At 34.3% G+C, this 17,267-nt stretch overlaps 2 protein-coding genes across 3 annotated transcripts; one reads left to right on the top strand and one right to left on the bottom strand.

Moving 5' to 3' along the window:
• The first annotated feature begins 1,054 nt into the window (after positions 1-1,054).
• LOC129876108 (carbon catabolite repressor protein 4 homolog 1-like) lies at positions 1,055-9,545 on the top strand. Of its 2 annotated transcripts, XM_055951433.1 has the most exons (13): positions 1,061-1,133; positions 1,228-1,607; positions 5,328-6,081; positions 6,406-6,492; positions 6,568-6,651; positions 6,755-6,841; positions 6,937-7,023; positions 7,341-7,394; positions 7,471-7,562; positions 7,684-7,798; positions 8,347-8,494; positions 8,638-8,789; positions 9,332-9,545. In XM_055951433.1, exons 2-12 carry the CDS (start codon positions 1,444-1,446, stop codon positions 8,781-8,783), a joined length of 1,818 nt encoding a protein of 605 aa, XP_055807408.1. In that variant the 5' UTR covers positions 1,061-1,133; positions 1,228-1,443; the 3' UTR covers positions 8,784-8,789; positions 9,332-9,545. The 2 variants fall into 2 exon arrangements, with proteins under 2 accessions (XP_055807407.1, XP_055807408.1); XM_055951432.1 differs by having other exon boundaries at positions 1,055-1,607.
• A 1,274-nt stretch (positions 9,546-10,819) lies between these two features.
• On the bottom strand, positions 10,820-13,857 carry LOC129876845 (probable protein kinase At2g41970). Its single transcript, XM_055952326.1, has 7 exons — positions 13,746-13,857; positions 12,831-13,081; positions 12,601-12,727; positions 12,203-12,476; positions 11,797-11,929; positions 11,432-11,518; positions 10,820-11,316 (listed from the first exon to the last, which is right to left on the bottom strand). The coding sequence occupies exons 1-7, from the start codon at positions 13,855-13,857 to the stop codon at positions 11,191-11,193; spliced, it is 1,110 nt and encodes a 369-aa protein (XP_055808301.1). The 3' UTR covers positions 10,820-11,190.
• Positions 13,858-17,267: the final 3,410 nt, after the last annotated feature.

The following is a 17,267-nucleotide window of genomic DNA, read 5'->3' as shown; positions in this document are numbered from 1 at the left end:
ATCGATAATCCATTAAGACTATAATAGTTTATTAATTTAATTTTTAGTTTTTTACTCATACGCAAATATCAAACAAAAAATATTAATATGAATATATAATTAGTTAATCACTATATAATTCTATTTAGTATTTAGTATTTACCCTTTAAACTTTGCCGCTTTAGGTTTAGCGGCAAGGATTTGCAAGTTGCTATGATGACGGCTTCAAGATTCATATATTTATTTTAAAAGTTTTTTTATTGGTTAAATTAAAAACCGAATCATTAAAAATCAAAAATCAATAAATCGAAAACTGATAACAAATATCTTATTGGTTTAGTTATCAATTTAACATATTTAGAAATCGAAAATCGATAAACCAAAATAATAATACTTAAATCAAACCGAACCGACCAATACATACCCTTAAACCATAATGGTGGTGATGATATATCTACACACACATTTTTTTTAAGTCTATTTATCGTTAATATGAGAAACACACGTAACTTGTATACACTTAGATAATTTATTGTTTTAATTAATTAAGTTTGATTCAATTAATCTAGTTGATTTAAAAGATTATTCGGACAATAATAATGGTAATAATAATCATCTACACACACATTTAAAAGTTTGTTTCTCGCTAATACGAGACACACGCAATAACAAATTCAATACTAATTACAATTAAGTTTGGTTCAAATAATCTGATCGATTTCAAAAATTATTTGAACAATCATCATCATCATAATAATATCTATCTACAAATACATACTTTTAATAGTTAATTCATTGTCAATACAGACATAATACGTGTATTCTAAGATTGATTACTAATTACAATTAAGTTTGTTCTGTAATTTGGTTGATTTCAAAAATTATTTGTCAAGTCATAATTGGAATAATATCAAAAATTATTTGGTAAAGTTGCTAACATATAAATAATAGAGTAAATAATTTAATATCTCTGATTAAATATCGGATAAAATAATTTTTTTATTTTATTCCGAAATTATTATATGTTTTTGGTGTGTCACCAAACTTGTTGTATATATCATGTTCGGACGACTCTCTTTAGCTCCTGTATGACCATCTTTCTTCTCTGTAAAACCCTAACTCACCAATCAATCGATTCGTTCTTCGATCTATCGGTTTTTTTCGAAATTTCTCAACTCGGCATTTGATTCTATTAGAAATCTCTCAAATTTTCTCCTCTGAATTTAGCATTTTTTTCAATTTTTCTAGGGTTTTTCTGCGATTTTCTGTTGAATTTATCGACGGAGTAGAAGCAGAACCAGAAGGAAAGGCTGGCGATTGGTGTTGAGTTCAGGTGATGGCGGATCCGCCATATGTCCGCCTACGCCCACGAATTTTTCTGAATTTTTTTTGTTTAGTATTTGTTGCTTGTGTTTGTGGAGTAGTATTGAGAAGAGAGTGGAAAGCCTTTTGTGACCTTCGAGAATGCTGAGTGTGTTACGGGTGCATCTCCCGTCCGATATACCGATCGTGGGCTGTGAACTCACCCCTTATGTCCTTTTACGACGGCCAAACAAGGATAAATCAATTATTTCTGAGGATGTTTCAGAGTCTGCACCAGTTGATGGCTATTTCTTGAGATACAAGTGGTCAGTTGGTTTATTTTTTACCTTTGCTTTTGGTGTATTTTGCTATATTTTTTGCTTTGTGATTTGATTCTACTGTTTTTGTTTGAAAAAAAATGTAACTTTATGGCATTTCTACTTTAACATTTTGTGTAAGTGTACTGTTTAGTCCGTTAAAGTTTGAGGATTTGTAATCAAGCAAGTAGATAGGCAAACAGGATCAAAAAGGCTATGTCTTTCATAGTTCGTAGCTCCAATTGATCTGAATAGATGATGTGTTGGAAATAGCACCACTGTTCTGTGGTCTCCTAATTTCTTTTTGGTGAGGACTTTCTTGCTCTTTATGTGAAAGCAAAAAGGGGCACTTTCTGTCTAATTCGTTCTTCCAAGTTTTTGTTTGTATGGAAATTCATATGTTGCGCAGATGGGAAACTTTTTTTGATCTTGGAACTTTCTGGTAGCCCAGGTGGGTAACTCAAATTTACTGATTGGCAGTTTTAATTCCTCACTTTATGAAGACATTTAGTAGATGGTGGATATATGATCCTGTTTGGAATAATGCTATCAGGCATTTTGTTAGGCATTTGCTAATCGATTGTCATATGTGGGTTTCACTGTTTCATAATTGTACCATTCTAATAGTTGTTGGTGCTAGTAACAGATATGTGAATTTAAGTTGAACCTTAAGGATATGTTGCCAAACAAAAAGAAAAAAGAACAGATCTATTAACTTGGTTGGTGCTTGCGTTTCACTTGCTTGGAGTGGCTTGAATACACTATCACATTTTATGGTTTGAGCTAGCAGATGGGAAGCTTCCTATTTTTTTTTTGTGTGTGGGGTTGGGTGGGGGGGGTGGGGGTAAGAGAATGAGCTGAAATTTGTATTCTTTTGACAAAGAGAAATATGTCTGTTGAGGTTTTCTTATATGCACAGTGGCTGCTGTCTTTGGAGATATAGGATTAGAATGGTTTTATGAGTTTAAAAACCTGCTGTCATTCTCCTTTATGTGCAGCAAATTTACTCTGAAAGTGCAGTTTGGATTTGATTTCTGTCCTAATATCTGATTAAAGTTCCATGATAAATATTATCAAAATCTAAGCTCTGTTTATGAGTGTATAAGGTGCCATTTGCTACACAAGATAGGGAGACTAGGTAGCTGTATAAGAATTGTACTGGTACTATATTTTAGTACGATGTTTGGTTGCAAATGTGTATTAGGTAGAGTGCATAAGAATTGTACTGGTACTATATTTTAATGCAATGTTTGGCTGCAAATTTAAGTCTGGTGTATTAGTTATACAACCTATTCGGTACTATTCTTGTACATAGTAAACCATGGTATTAACAATACGGGGTACTATTCCTATTCTACTACAGTTATCCCTAGTCAGTACTATTCCTATTTTAATACACCCTATTCATTTAATACAACAAACCAAACAGTCACTAAGAAATAATCTCAGCATTATGAATCCCAACATTAATAATACACCCTAGTTAGTAATATTCTTATACACCCTACCAAACGACCCCTTTTGAATGAGATACTGCTGGTACTTGGAGGAAAGTCATTATTTGGGATCAATTTCCCGAAACCGGAAATATCGACATTTTAATGCAATCATCTTATTGATGAAATAATATATATATTGTTTTTCTCTTTTACTTGGGACAGTGACTTTTGAGCCGAGGGTCTTTCGAAAACAACCTCTCTATCTTCATGAGGTAGTGGTAAGGTCTGCGTACATCTTACCTCCCCAAACCCCACTTGTGGGATTTCACTGGGTATGTTGTTGTTGTTTATCTTATTGATGAAATATCTACCTGTCTGGTTGGCTTATTTGTGTTGTGATGGTATCTTGTTGCTCTGGATCTTTCGACTTTTGGCAAAGAGAAACATAATTTGCAAACCAGGTATAATGTGGTTTCTATTATTCTTCGATGAAGAAATCCCGATTTTATTTGGATGACATGATCCTTTCTCTAATAAATTACTCCCCCCGTTCCATTTTATGTGTAGGTATTTGACCGAGCACATAGTGTAAGAAATTTAATGCGACTTTTTAATGTGTAACCTAGATATATGCGAAGTGGTTTAAAGTAGTGATGTCATTAAGGGTTAAATGAGGACGCTAATATTAAATAGTTTCTTATAGAGAGAAAGTATCGTTTTGGGACAAACTTAAAAGGTAAGTGTGTCACTCAATAAAGGGATTATGTTGTGAGATGTACTTTCAGTGTTGTCAAAGGCACACTTAAAGTGCACTTTAATGTGCGCTTAGTATCGTCATCAAGGTTCTAAGACATATTTTTCCTTGCCAACGAGCCTCTTCCGAAGAGGAGACGCTAAACAATTGATATTTCACTTTTTCATTTTTTCTTTTTTCAATTTCTTTGTTCATATATTTGTCATTCATGCTTATAATTATTAGTCTTGGACAAAATATGTATATTTGTATTTCTTTTTCCCTTTGTGCCTTTTTTCATTAAAGTCCACGCTTTATTTGCGCTTGAAGCCCCAATGGACCTTAGAGCTTTTTTGCGCTTTTTGCTTGTGATACCACTGGTATCTTTTTCTTATCAAACATATGTACTTAATTGGACGTGCATGAAAGTGACGTCAGTGATTATGTCCGATAGAGTATCTAACCGCAGTAGGGTTTTCCTTATTTACTCACCATGGAGATGAGCTGAGAAAATACTCACAATTTATGCCCTGATATTTTTTGTCAGGTTCTTACCTTACCTTTAGAGAAGATGCCCATCACAACTTCTATAACACGTTAAAATGTTAAAGAGTCGATCATCTTAAGTGTTTAGTTCATTTCCTGATACGCCATGTATCTTTTATCTCATTCACTAGCAAGTACATGTATTTTTAGGTTGATAAGTTTTAAACTTGTTCTGGTCCAATTATCTTGATAACTATTGCTGGAAAATGGAAACACTAGCATTCCATGAATTTAACTTAGTGACAGGCTAAATGCTGAAAGTAAACTTTGGTTGGATGATCTGTGCAAGTGCCATATTTGAGCGGTATCAAGGAAAATTTAGTGCTAAGATGAACTATTAAAGAAATAACGTGCCCCTAGGTGTGCGTAGTTTTGAGCTATTTGTTGTGCAGCCAGCTTTGTATTTATGTATAAAATCATTAACATTTGCTCAACAGAATATAAGTGCAATAAAGGGAGTGAGTAAGGAAAAAAGAAAAGAAAAAGGGAATGAGTGACTCATCACCTATGTTGGTGAGAGGTAACAAGTACCCGGTGGAATAGTTGAGGTGCGTACGAGCTAGCCCGGAAACCAAAATCAATTAAAAAAAGAGAACGAATGACTCATTTCTGAAATTCACATTTTAATGTGAGATCAGTGGGTTCTTCTTCCATTTCATAAATAAATGAGATCAGTCAGTTTTTAACTACGCCAGTCGCATGCGGTGATTTGAAACTAACCTGTTGTTAATAAGTTGTGTAATTTTTATGGATTCTTTAGGCTTTATCTCAGGTAGGAATCAATTGTTTTCTAGCGGTCTATTTGTGGAAGAAAATCCTAAAATACTTTCAGCAATAAAACAAAGTGGTCATCGTTGGCTGGGCCCCTGGGATCACTTCACCAATTTTGCTATTTATGCTTGATATATGATAATTGTAACAAAGCGGCGGAGTTTGTTGGACTGTAACGCCTCTGTTTGGTACTTTAACTTAATACTTTCTCCACCGATAACTGTCTGGTTTCTTTTGCAGGTACCGTATACAAAGTGATAAAAAAGTTGCCATTTGTAGTATCCATCCATCTGAACAAGCCACATTGCAGTGCCTTGGGTGTGTGAAGGCCAAAATCCCTGTCACTAAGAGTTACCATTGCTCACCTAAATGCTTCTCAGATGCATGGCAACATCATCGTGTTCTGCATGAACGTGCCGCTAGTGCTGTAAATGAAAATGGAAACGAGGAGGAAGAAATATTTGGGCGATTTAATAGTACTGGATCTGGTGTTATTAATGCGAGTTTGACGTCTTCTCAATCAAGTGGCAGCTTGGCGAATGGAACCACACCTTTATATCCTGCAGCAATAACCCAAAGAAATGGCAGCGAAACCTGGTTTGAAGTTGGACGGGCTAAAACATATACACCAACTGCAGATGATATTGGTCACGCGCTAAAATTTGAATGTGTTGTTGTAGATGCCGAAACAAAATTACCTGTTGGACCTTCTAGTACCATATTGACATCCCGAGTGATTCCAGCTCCATGTCCAACTCCACGTCGCATGTTTTCAGTTAGCGGAGTCGATATTCCCGGACATCTGGATTTGGATGGTCGATTATCATCTTCAGGAACTTTCACTGTGCTCTCCTACAATATTCTGTCTGATGCCTATGCAACAAACGAATTATACAGTTATTGCCCCTCTTGGGCTCTTTCTTGGACATATCGTAGACAGAATCTTTTGCGTGAAATAGTTGGCTACCGTGCAGACATTGTTTGTCTTCAAGAGGTAATGGAGTAATATCTGATAATAGAAGTTACATTTTCAAAAGTGGTTGTTTTTTCAATTTTTGTAGAGGTCAACTAATTTCAGTATCTTTGATGGGTATTTTCTGAATTTGCTCTTTACTCAAAAAGATTCTCTTTTTTTTCCTTAATGAAATGGTAATTTTGCTTTTCTGAACTTGATTGGCTGCTAAAGGAAGATTCTCTCATCAGTTAAATGTTGTATATGCTTAAATACATGTATGACGTTAATTTCCTCTATAATGATTGTGGAAAGTAGGAAGTACCTATAAAGAAGATGTGTAATTGCTGTATGCTTCCGTTTCAGGTTCAAAGTAATCATTTTGAAGAATTCTTTGCTCCTGAGCTGGATAAACACGGTTACCAAGCTCTGTTTAAAAGAAAAACAGCTGAGGTTTGTTCTGCTCAATGTATGTTTGTATTTGGGAGATTTTGAATTTTTAAACCAACCAACTCTCATCATATGCAGGTGTTTAGTGGGAGTATTAACAATATTGATGGTTGTGCTACATTTTTCCGCCGAGATAGATTCTCACATGTTAAAAAATATGAGGTACGAAGTATTGTGTGGAGAAGGTCTCAACTCTTTTTAAGTAATAAACTTAGAAAGGTTGCACTTGTATCATAACAAATAATAATCACATGCTTCTTTGCAGGTCGAGTTTAATAAAGCTGCACAATCTTTGACTGATGCTGTGGTTCCCATTGCCCAAAAGAAGACTGCATTAAATCGTTTGGTTAAGGTATCTTCCTGAATTTCTCTAATGGCTCATCTTTGTATTGCCAGAGTTTAAATTCAGGACTGGCCTATTATGTCTGACCACCTGTTCTATAATAGGATAATGTTGCACTTATAGTGGTTTTGGAAGCAAAGTTCAGCAACCAGGGGGTTGACAACCCTGGGAAGCGTCAACTAGTTTGTGTGGTGAGGAATATGATTTTTTCTTTTATCTTTTTCCTTTACCGTTCAATGGAATAAATGACTACCTGTGCTTTCTTATAGCGCCATTCTATGCTGACATGTTACTAACTGTGGTCATGCCATGATGAATATTTTCTTGCTCGACTTTTCCTTTTTGTTTTACTTAATAAAGCAAGTCAGTTACACTGAGAAGTACCTCTCCTGGATTGTTAACTACGCGTACAATTTTGTATTTCTGGGATAGCTTAAATGAATGTGGATCATCATCTTTATCCAGCTGATGCATCTATTGAAATTGTTCCTTCCATTTCTGTATGCAGGCCAACACACATGTAAACGTTCAGCAAGAATTAAGGGATGTCAAACTGTGGCAGGTTGCTATTAAATACATTATTAAATAGGTCTCTTCCATTCTTTTCTGGTTAAAAACTCATTGTCTTTACTTCTCAGGTTCACACACTTCTTAAAGGACTTGAAAAAATCGCTGCTAGTGCTGACATTCCAATGCTGGTCTGTGGGGATTTTAATTCGATGCCCGGAAGGTCAGTTGTTTCTTGAATTTTCTTTATTGGCACAGTTGATGCTGTTCTCCCAAGCCCTCCCCTCTTCCTGGAATTAACAGCCTGGAAAATATGAATACTAATGTGAACTGTCACAATGCAGTGCTCCTCATACACTTCTTGCTTTGGGGAAAGTTGATCCAATGCATCCAGATCTTGGAGTGGATCCTCTTGGTATTTTGCGTCCACCTACAAAGTTAACGCACCAGCTCCCATTGGTAAAACTTCAATAACTTTTGGAAGGCTTCCATGCCTGTTCCCGCTTCCCCGCCATTTTGTCTCTCATCCTTTTCACTCTCCATATCCACCTTTTCCACAGTAAGGGTGTGTTCAGTATGAAGGAAAATGATTTCCCTAGTGGAAGTAGGGAAAACAAGTTCCACGGGTGACATTCCACACTGGTTGTGTCTTCCCAATCCTCCAACACACCTCATTCTCACCCCCATCCCCTTCACCCCACCCCCACCTCCCATAGTATCTAGATTATATACAAATGCTTTTAGGATTTCTTGCTTACATATCGAGTAGAAGAAAATAAGAACCCACTTATTTTCCAAGAAAACATTTTCCTTCATACCGAATTCGCCCTTAAATATGATTCCTTCTGAACCTCTTCTATTCCTAAGAGTGAAATTGAAGCTTCTAAATTTTGTATTATATATCCTAGTGAAAAATTCACTGGGTATGTTGTTGTATATAGTGAAGAAGTTGAATAAGATCGGCAAGATATATTAAAGCATTTCTTTTGTGGCATCCATTTCTGTAGGTTAGTGCTTATTCATCCTTTGCCAGAATGGGGGTGGGACTTGGACTAGAGCAGCAAAGGAGGAGGATGGATCCTAATACCAATGAGCCCTTGTTTACCAACTGCACCAGAGATTTTATTGGCACTCATGATTATATATTTTACTCAGGTATAGTAAAAAATTCTCTCCTATTAGATTGACAATGTATTTGTCACCTCAATGTTTTCCTTTGTTGTTCTGCAGTCCATAATTTTTGGATGGTATATGCATGTCCTTGATGGAATTGATATATGTGATGGATGTTTTTTCAGCTGATTCATTAACTGTTGAATCTTTATTGGAGCTCTTGGATGAAGAAAGCTTGAGAAAAGACACAGCACTTCCTTCTCCAGAGTGGTCCTCTGATCATATAGCACTCTTAGCTGAATTTCGCTGCAAGCCCAGAACTAGACGCTGATGATGGGTGTGTACTCCTTCCCTCATTAGCTGATCATGTCTTTAATGTGATTCTTGTGGGATTTCATTGGGTATGTTGTTGTTGTTGTTGTCTTTAATGTGATTCTTCCTTTGGTGCATGGGATGCTGGGGGAGGGGAAGAAGGGGTTGGGTGGGTGCCCAATTTAGGAAAAATAAAGCTGAAAAAAGGATCTGCTGTCTAGTTTGACTGAACCACTTCTTTTAATGATCTGATAATTTTATAATGTTTAGGACTAACAAAGTCAATAAGTTGTTTGGAGATGGTAAGGTGTCTATTTGTGTTTTGCCATCAACTGATGCGAAAATGATTTGTTGAACATGTTAACAAGCAGGATGCTATTGATTCTATTGTCGGTATGCTATTCACGTTCAAACTTGATCAACTTCATTATGCGGTGATATCTAATCCTGTAGGTTTTAGCATTAGGGAGCGACTGTCCTTAAAAGTTTGTATGTCTCTTTAGGCTTTCATTATTCTGCACGAAAATTCTTAGGTGCAATAATTATCTATATGCATATTTGCCACAGGTCTCGCTGCAAAGGATGAGTTCAAAAATAGAAGCAGAAACAATTACAAGGATGAAAGTTAAGTTATTGTAAGAATAGTAGATGAGGCGCCTTGGTTCTTTTTTTTATTTTTCTCCTTTTTCTCGGTATCCCATGGTGGTATAGCTGTTGAGCTTCTTTGTATCATGCTACATTTGATCTCATAGAAAAATTATGATAGTTTTTTTAAGAAACATCTCCTGCCATGTCTACCTTGCCCTTTTTCTTCACAGGCTGTTTCAACATTACAATTTGCTGTGTGTTTTTACTTTTATCGGCACTGGAAAAAGTCACCAGGCCATCCAGACCCAAGATTTTACCTTTTTGGGTTTAGCCATTCGGTATTTGAGCTCACTCACTCGACTAATTTGGGTTGTGTTGTTCGTCCGTATAAAGGGGGAACTGCTCGTTTCCAGTGTTCCAATCCGAAACTTTTGGTTGAGGGAGGAGAAATTTTATTCATCCTACCACACCTCTCGACCCTTGAGCAAATTAAGACTTGTACATGCACATAAACAACAAATCTCTTTGTTGACAGACTTGTCACTAACTGAGTTCTTTCAAGTGAGAAGTGGACGTGATAAAAGGAACAAAATTGATGTTAAATAGATGTTTATTTGTGGATATGTTATGTTTTAAAATTCATGATGAGACTTGTGAAGTTTGACATAAAAGTCCAGGAGTCGATAGAAGTACTCTGCTCTTTTAGGCTTGATTTTTTGAACTATGGAGGGAAATCTTAGTTGTTCAGTTGGTTGGTTATCTATGTAAACTTTAACAAAATCTATGTGAACTTTCACTTTGTTAGGTAGGATCCATTCTCTACCTTGTAATTCCTTCGCATTTCCTGCCCCCAATAAGAAAGAGTGTGTTTTGCACATCATCAAGAAACAAAAAAAAGTATTCACCAATGGAAGTTGAAGTAGAGAAGAATTTTTTTTTTCTTTTAGCCTTTTAAAACAAATTTTCGGCTAGTGTTTTGATTGGATCCTCGAGCTTGTCAAATTCTCCTAGCAGAATTCTGGGTTGATATTGAGAAGTCTGGGTTGCATAATGACAAATGTATAATTTTCTGTATATGATCATGTCAAAAAGGGTCTACAACAACAATAGGTAACTCTATAATAAGCATGATTTGGTAATAATAAAAGAGTAAATGACTTGCTATAACAAGTTGAAATGTACTGGTCGTGCAATGAGCAGAAATCTCATGGCTTAAACGACGAACGATACTCGAACATGAGATTAAGGGATCACCCAACGAATGAAGGAGCTCAAAAGGGGATAGGGAGGCAAGAATCATGCTTTCGAGACCTAACCCAACCCAGTCCGAATCTTATCTGAACTGTGAGAATAACTAAGTTGTGTCAATGTATATAACTTAAATAACAAGTTCTCTTCAATATCCTTTGCTAATATATAAAAATATTTATATATGCCTTCAATGGCATTTTGAGGATATTGGCTTCAGACAGTTCTTGTTCAATCAGAAATTTACATAATATATTTATACAAAACTCCCAAAAAGTATAAAGACTGGTAGTTGTATCCAGTAACATGTCACTACTAACCTAGCTATGAGAATTTTTTTCATAAGTTCTTTCAAGCATTCTAATTGTGAAAAAAATACATATTGGATCAGAAAGGGGAAAAAGAAAACTTATCTGCACTCGATGTTTTCAACAATCAAACGAGTACATAACATATGTCTTCTGCATACGCGTTAATCGCTTAACATGGTTTACCAAGGCATATATTCTTCTGTAAACAGTGAGTGTGAGTAAGTTTTTGCCGTAACATCAAGGCAATCAGCCCATGCTGGTCTCAAAACCAGAAATGTACTATGCTTGAGACTCTGGTCCTGCTGGTTTTGAGTTGAGAAGTGGTTGCAGTGCTTTGACAACAATTGTCATATTTGGTCGAAAATCGGCCTCGTATTGAACACAAAGTGCTGCAACAGCTGCCAACTGAGAAAACATTACAACAACAACTACGCCTCAGTCCCAAGCATTACGTAAAAATAAGTAAGATTCACAAAAGTAGAAGGCCTCTCTATACTAGAATTGTTTAGAGTAGAAGTACCTTAGCAATTGCTTTTGGAGGATAGTCATTATTTAGCTTGGGATCAACACATTGCTTCACTTTGTCTTCACTCAATCTAGGAGTAGCCTGAAGAGAATTTCGAGACGAATCAGCAGACTGGTGGTATACAATAACTACGCCTCAGCACCAAACAAGTTTGGATTCTCTGTATGAATCCTTATACAATAACGATATTTGTATTGTGAGGATTCATCATGAATTGACAAGTTTTACACTGTCTGACAGCCTACCTCAAACCTCCTCCTTTATTCAGATTTGGGACCGGCAATGTGAGCAAACTCACACAGGCAGATTGGTGGAATTATAAATACTAGAAAAGAAAGAGGTATAGGATAAGAAGCTACCCATGTGACAAGACTCTGTTGCCCTTTAGGCATTGTATGATCTACTGGCTTCCTTCCTGTCAAGAGTTCTAAGAGCACTACACCAAAACTATAAACGTCACTTTTCTGCGTAATCTGTCCTGTCATGGCATACCTACACAAAAACGCAACACCTTTTTTCAACATAAAAAAAAACAAAAAACAAAGCCATGTTGCAAACTTGTCTAATTACTTTATGCATGATCATTGTTCGTTGTTTCTCTTTACATAACAGGATTGCTTTGTCCGATTTGTGCTACAAATGGAACAGTTTGTAGGTACTGTATGATATTGATCGTTTCTGTTTTATCGTTGTTTTGTGAAATCTACGTAAAGCAATAGGCTATCTAGAGCAACTACATGTTCTGCTGTTATAAGCAGGGCTTACTCTGGTGCATGGTAGCCAAAAGTCCCCAAAACTCTAGTGGAATGTAGACGAGCTGCAGTATCAGAAGACTGATTCGAGATGTTGAAATCGGCAATTTTTGCTGTAAAATCATCAAAGAGCAATGCATTGCTGGATCTGACATCGCGATGAACTACAGGTGGCTGAATTTTTTCGTGTAGATACTCGAGGCCTTTTGCTGCACCATAAGCAATTTTAACTCTTTGATTCCAGGTAAGAACTGGACCTGGCTCAGCTCCTTGTACACCTTTTCTACCTGCAACAATAGAACAGTTATGCCTCAGTTCCAAATAAGTCACGGTCCACAATCAACTAAACATTGCAACAAACAGAAAGAAGGATTCGCTCAACAACTATTATAACATGAATCTTTGACATACCATGTAAAACATCGTGTAAAGATCCCATTGTCGCGAACTCATATACCAATATACGATTGTTCCCTTCGAGACAATAACCAATCAGAGTCATGAAATGCTCATTTTTAAGTCTTGAAACCATTGATAACTGAAATAAGTTCAAACATTTCATGTATAAGTGATTCTTTTCATCATACTAAAAGGAAAAAAATGGTCAAGAATGAGAAAAAAGGGGCTTTGATTCATTTAACCTGAGCTGCAAAGTCAGAATCTGGTTCTGGTGAAGAACTAGTATCCAACTTCTTGATTGCTACTTGCTGTCCATTGCTTAATTTAGCGCAAAAAACGCGTCCATAAGATCCCTCTCCAACAAACGCTTTCTGACCAAAATTTCCTGTCAATCTGTTTAGTTCATCCAAGGTGAAAACTGGTGCCTCAATTGGTAATACTTTCTGAGGAGTTCCACCTCTTGCAGCACTCCTTGGCTCTCCTCTATCACCTGCTACAATACAAACAATTATATGAATCTTCATCGATCACGTTTATTATACAAAATAAAAAAAGTACTAGAACTTCTCTATTCTTTTATATTGGCATATAAATCTCTGAGAGGACTAAACGACTCCTAGAACATAGAACATACATGACGTTAAAGTAAATATACTAACATGACAAACATGTTTGCAACTAAGTTGTGTCGTTTATATGTATCTTTTTCTCCTATTGTACTCTATTTTTGGCTAGATCTGCATGGATTCCAAGATATTGGAGGTCTTTTAAAGAAAACGTTCGTCTTAGTTCTATCACATTCCTTTTTAACACGTTCAATCAACATAGTTTCGTACCTATTGGTGCATCCGGAGATCGTTATCTCAGAAAGTCACTTTCTTTGTTGAAGAATGACCACATTCTGAGATAAACAACTATTATTTGAGTGACCATCTGAGAAATCAGTCCGACTGAAACATATTCCTAACTAATTGGTACGACCTATATAGATCTATTTCTCCAATAATTGTGTCCAAGAGTATACATCATCGTCCACTTTTAACACCTTCAATCAACATAGTTTCGTACCTAAGGGTCGATCCATCTGGAGGTCGATGCAAGACAAAAATTGCACGGGATTAAAAAACAGAAAAGGTATATATATATATGATCATTACCACCACCAGTACCACCACCATAAGGATTGCCAGCTCTAGGAGGAGCTGTGTTCTGATTGGACGGCGGGCCGCCGCTATAAACGTCTTCTTCTCCACCTCCACAGCAAGACATTTTTGTTTAATCAAAAGCCACAAAAATTCTCCTTAAAATGTTCCTTTTTTTAAAAAAAAAATTAATCCAATGCCTCACGGGAGAAATTTACATGTTGCATTAACAGTATTCCTAGAAAGATTGGAAAAAAACAAAAAGAATAAGGAATTAATTTAAAAAATAAAAATAAAAAAATCAAGACACATCACATATTAATTCAATATTCAAATATATGAACATGAATGTTTTCCGATGTTTGGTTGGCAAGTGGAATTAATACAAGCGTTAGTTAATTAAAAAGATGTTCAAAGTCCAGATAGTTGAAAGTCAATTTATTCTCCTTCAACCAAACACCAGAAAATGATATTCATCGTATCAAACAAAGATGATATGGAAAAATTACTACTATGATTTATTCCATCATATGAAACAATTCAAATACGATTGTGAATCGATCTTCCAATAATTTTCTACATATTATATTTTGCGATTTCAAGAACATTATGAAACGAATCGATGAATCGGAGAAATTAATGTTACGTACCCAAAAGAATAAATTAGAAAATGAATGACTCTGGAAGAAGAAATCACAACAAAGAAGAAAGAAGAGATTTCATGGTAGAATAATTTCAGCCATTTCTCTTTCTTTCTTGTTATTCTTTTTTTCTTCTGTCCCAAAAAGATTGATGGAGTTTTTGGGCAATTTTTTTTTCCCTTTTCTGTTTAACGAGAAAATCGCATGAAAATACTCTATTTAACCACTATATATATATATATATATATATATATATATATATATATATATATATATATATATATATATATAACAAACATAATAATATTTCTACGTACTACGTGCTTCCCTTTACTTTGCACGTACACTTATCAATTATCATGCTTCTTTTTTAATGCTTTTCTAAACTATATTCGCTGGTCTCGTCTCACCTCGTCTCGTATCGTCTCACTCGCCTCATCCCATTTTATTTTATATGAATGTATCTGATCAACGAATACAATTTAAACATGTCATAATTATTAAATAGTGTCAAATATATATTTCTTTGTCGAAAAATTACATTATTTTATTAGATCGAAAAACTTTATGTTATATTCTATGTAATAACTATCCTATGTTTATGCATAATAGATGTGACTTTTTAAAAAGGAAACAAGTCATCTTTCCTCTATGGAAAACATATTAATATTATAGAAGATATAAGAGATAATAACATTTTGGTCCTCAATGGTAAGTAAATTCTAATTTTGGTCCTTATGAAGCATAACCTTCAATTAATTGTAATGAGCAGGTTACGTTTGATCTTTATGCTTATGAATTTTTTAAAATTTAATGAATTGTTAAATGGTTCTATTGCTCATGTGTCATGTTAAATTTGTGTCGTTACTTCATATTTTGAAAATAATTAGTAATAAAATTAACTTTAAATATTTCCTATATAAAGGGATCAAAATCACATATTTAAATTAATTAAAGGTTTGTTTTCTTAACCAAATACATATTACAAAGATCAAAATTAGAATTCACCATTAACTTAGGAATTAACAGTATTATTATCCCAAAATATAACAATAATCCAATATAATTCTTCTAAATGTCATCACAATCAGTTCTCTAAAGCTACTTTCTATAACTTTTTTTCAAGAAGGAAACAAGCCATATTGTGCTCTTTGGAAAGCAAATTATATCTAACCAAAAATAAATAAATTGTAAACCATATAACAATATGGGAATTAACATTTTGATTCTATTAAAAATCTTGAAAACAAGCCATATTTTTCTCTATGGAAAGTAAATTATTTATAACCAAAAAAATAATAATAAATTGAAAACAATATAAAAATATGAGAAGTAGCATTTTTGATTCTATTAAAAATCTTCAAAACAAGCCATATTTTTCTCTATGGAAAGCAAATTATTTCTAACCAAAAAAAAACAATAAATTGAAAACAATATAACAATATGAGAAATAGCACTTTGATTCTATTAAAAATCTTGAAAACAAGCCATATTTTTCTCTATGGAAAGCAAATTATTTCTAACAAAAAAAAAACAATAAATTGAAAACAATATAACAATATGAGAAATAGCACTTTGATTCTATTAAAAATCTTGAAAACAAGCCATATTTTTCTCTATGGAAAGCAAATTATATCTAACCAAAATATATAAAATTGTAAACCATATAACACTATGGGAAGTAACATTTTGATTCTATTAATAAAATCTTGAAAACAAGACATATTTTGCTCTATGGAAAGCTAATTATATATAGTCAAAATAAACAAATTGTAAACCATATAACACAATTTGGGAAGTAACATTTTAATTCTTTTAAAAATCTCACCACATAAAAATTTTAAACACTACTTTCCAAAACTTACTTAACAATTTTGCATTATAAATAGCCTCTTTCACCTTGCATCAACATACACTACAAACATTTGAGATCAACTTCAATAAGAATGGCTAAGTTTTTAAACTCAATTCTTTGCTTCTTTCTCATTCTCTCAGGTTTGCCCACTTCTTTTCTTAATTCTTTATTTGCTCTCTTGTTTTTGATAAAAGAAATAGTCTTAAGTTATATACATCATAAGTGTAAAAGAAATTACACAACTAAGCCACCTTTACATGTTCTAGCCAGAGGCGGAGCCAAAAAAATTAATTTATGTGTTCTAAAGCATAATTATTTTGTTTGTTAGCCTTTGAAAAGATTGTTTATACATATCAAATGAGCCAAAGCTACTGAGTTTTGTCAATTCAAAAGCTAAAGTCGTAGCTCCGCCTCTGGATATAGCAAATAATCTGTCAAATCCACATTTTAAGGAGGATTATATGTAGATATCCTTCGAATTACCTAATAACATAAAAATTGTTTACGCTAACTATGTATGATTCAAGATCTAAAAAGAGATTAATTATAATTCTTGTTTTGTTGGTATATAATGTGTTATTTGTTCAATTTTGTGCAGTTTTGGCAATTAGTGAGGTAAACGCCCAAAAGAGATGCACTACAACATTGGATCCAACTGGATGTGTACTTGCTGATTGTCAAAAACAATGTGCTGAGAAATTCAATGGAAATGGGCTTTGTACTGGTGGAGTCACTGGCCCATTTAATTGTGTTTGTGTTTACAATTGTTAGCTCCAATTAATGTACCTTTCATCAAACACAAATATTGGTCTATTATGAAATAATAAAAATATCAATGGTTATATCAATGAATACTAATATTATCCTTTCTAGAAAATGTTCTATCAGTTTTTGCCTTATTTCACATTTAATCGTTTATTCTATCATAATATCGTCTTATTTGTTTTATTTTTGTTGATCGTAGTGTTTTTTTTTTTAATTTTTCATCTGATGTTCAATTACACTTTGAATGCTGATTGATTTAGGTTTGTTTTAGAAATT

This window comes from Solanum dulcamara, chromosome 12 (assembly GCF_947179165.1).
Source record: "Solanum dulcamara chromosome 12, daSolDulc1.2, whole genome shotgun sequence".
NCBI lineage: Eukaryota > Viridiplantae > Streptophyta > Magnoliopsida > Solanales > Solanaceae > Solanum > Solanum dulcamara.
The sequence above is the reverse complement of the archived record's forward strand: the minus strand, read 5'-3'. Positions and strand labels throughout refer to the sequence as shown.

Coding starts and splice junctions, on each gene's coding strand:
- LOC129876108 (XM_055951432.1), top strand. CDS start 1,444: ATGCTGAGTGTGTTACGGGTGCATCTCCCGTCCGATATACCGATCGTG. Junction 6,842..6,936: donor CATTAAATCGTTTGGTTAAG/GTATCTTCCTGA, acceptor GTTCTATAATAG/GATAATGTTGCACTTATAGT. Junction 7,024..7,340: donor AGCGTCAACTAGTTTGTGTG/GTGAGGAATATG, acceptor TTCTGTATGCAG/GCCAACACACATGTAAACGT.
- LOC129876845 (XM_055952326.1), bottom strand. CDS start 13,857: ATGTCTTGCTGTGGAGGTGGAGAAGAAGACGTTTATAGCGGCGGCCCG. Junction 12,728..12,830: donor ATTCTGACTTTGCAGCTCAG/GTTAAATGAATC, acceptor AACTTATTTCAG/TTATCAATGGTTTCAAGACT. Junction 11,519..11,796: donor AACAGAGTCTTGTCACATGG/GTAGCTTCTTAT, acceptor AATTCTCTTCAG/GCTACTCCTAGATTGAGTGA.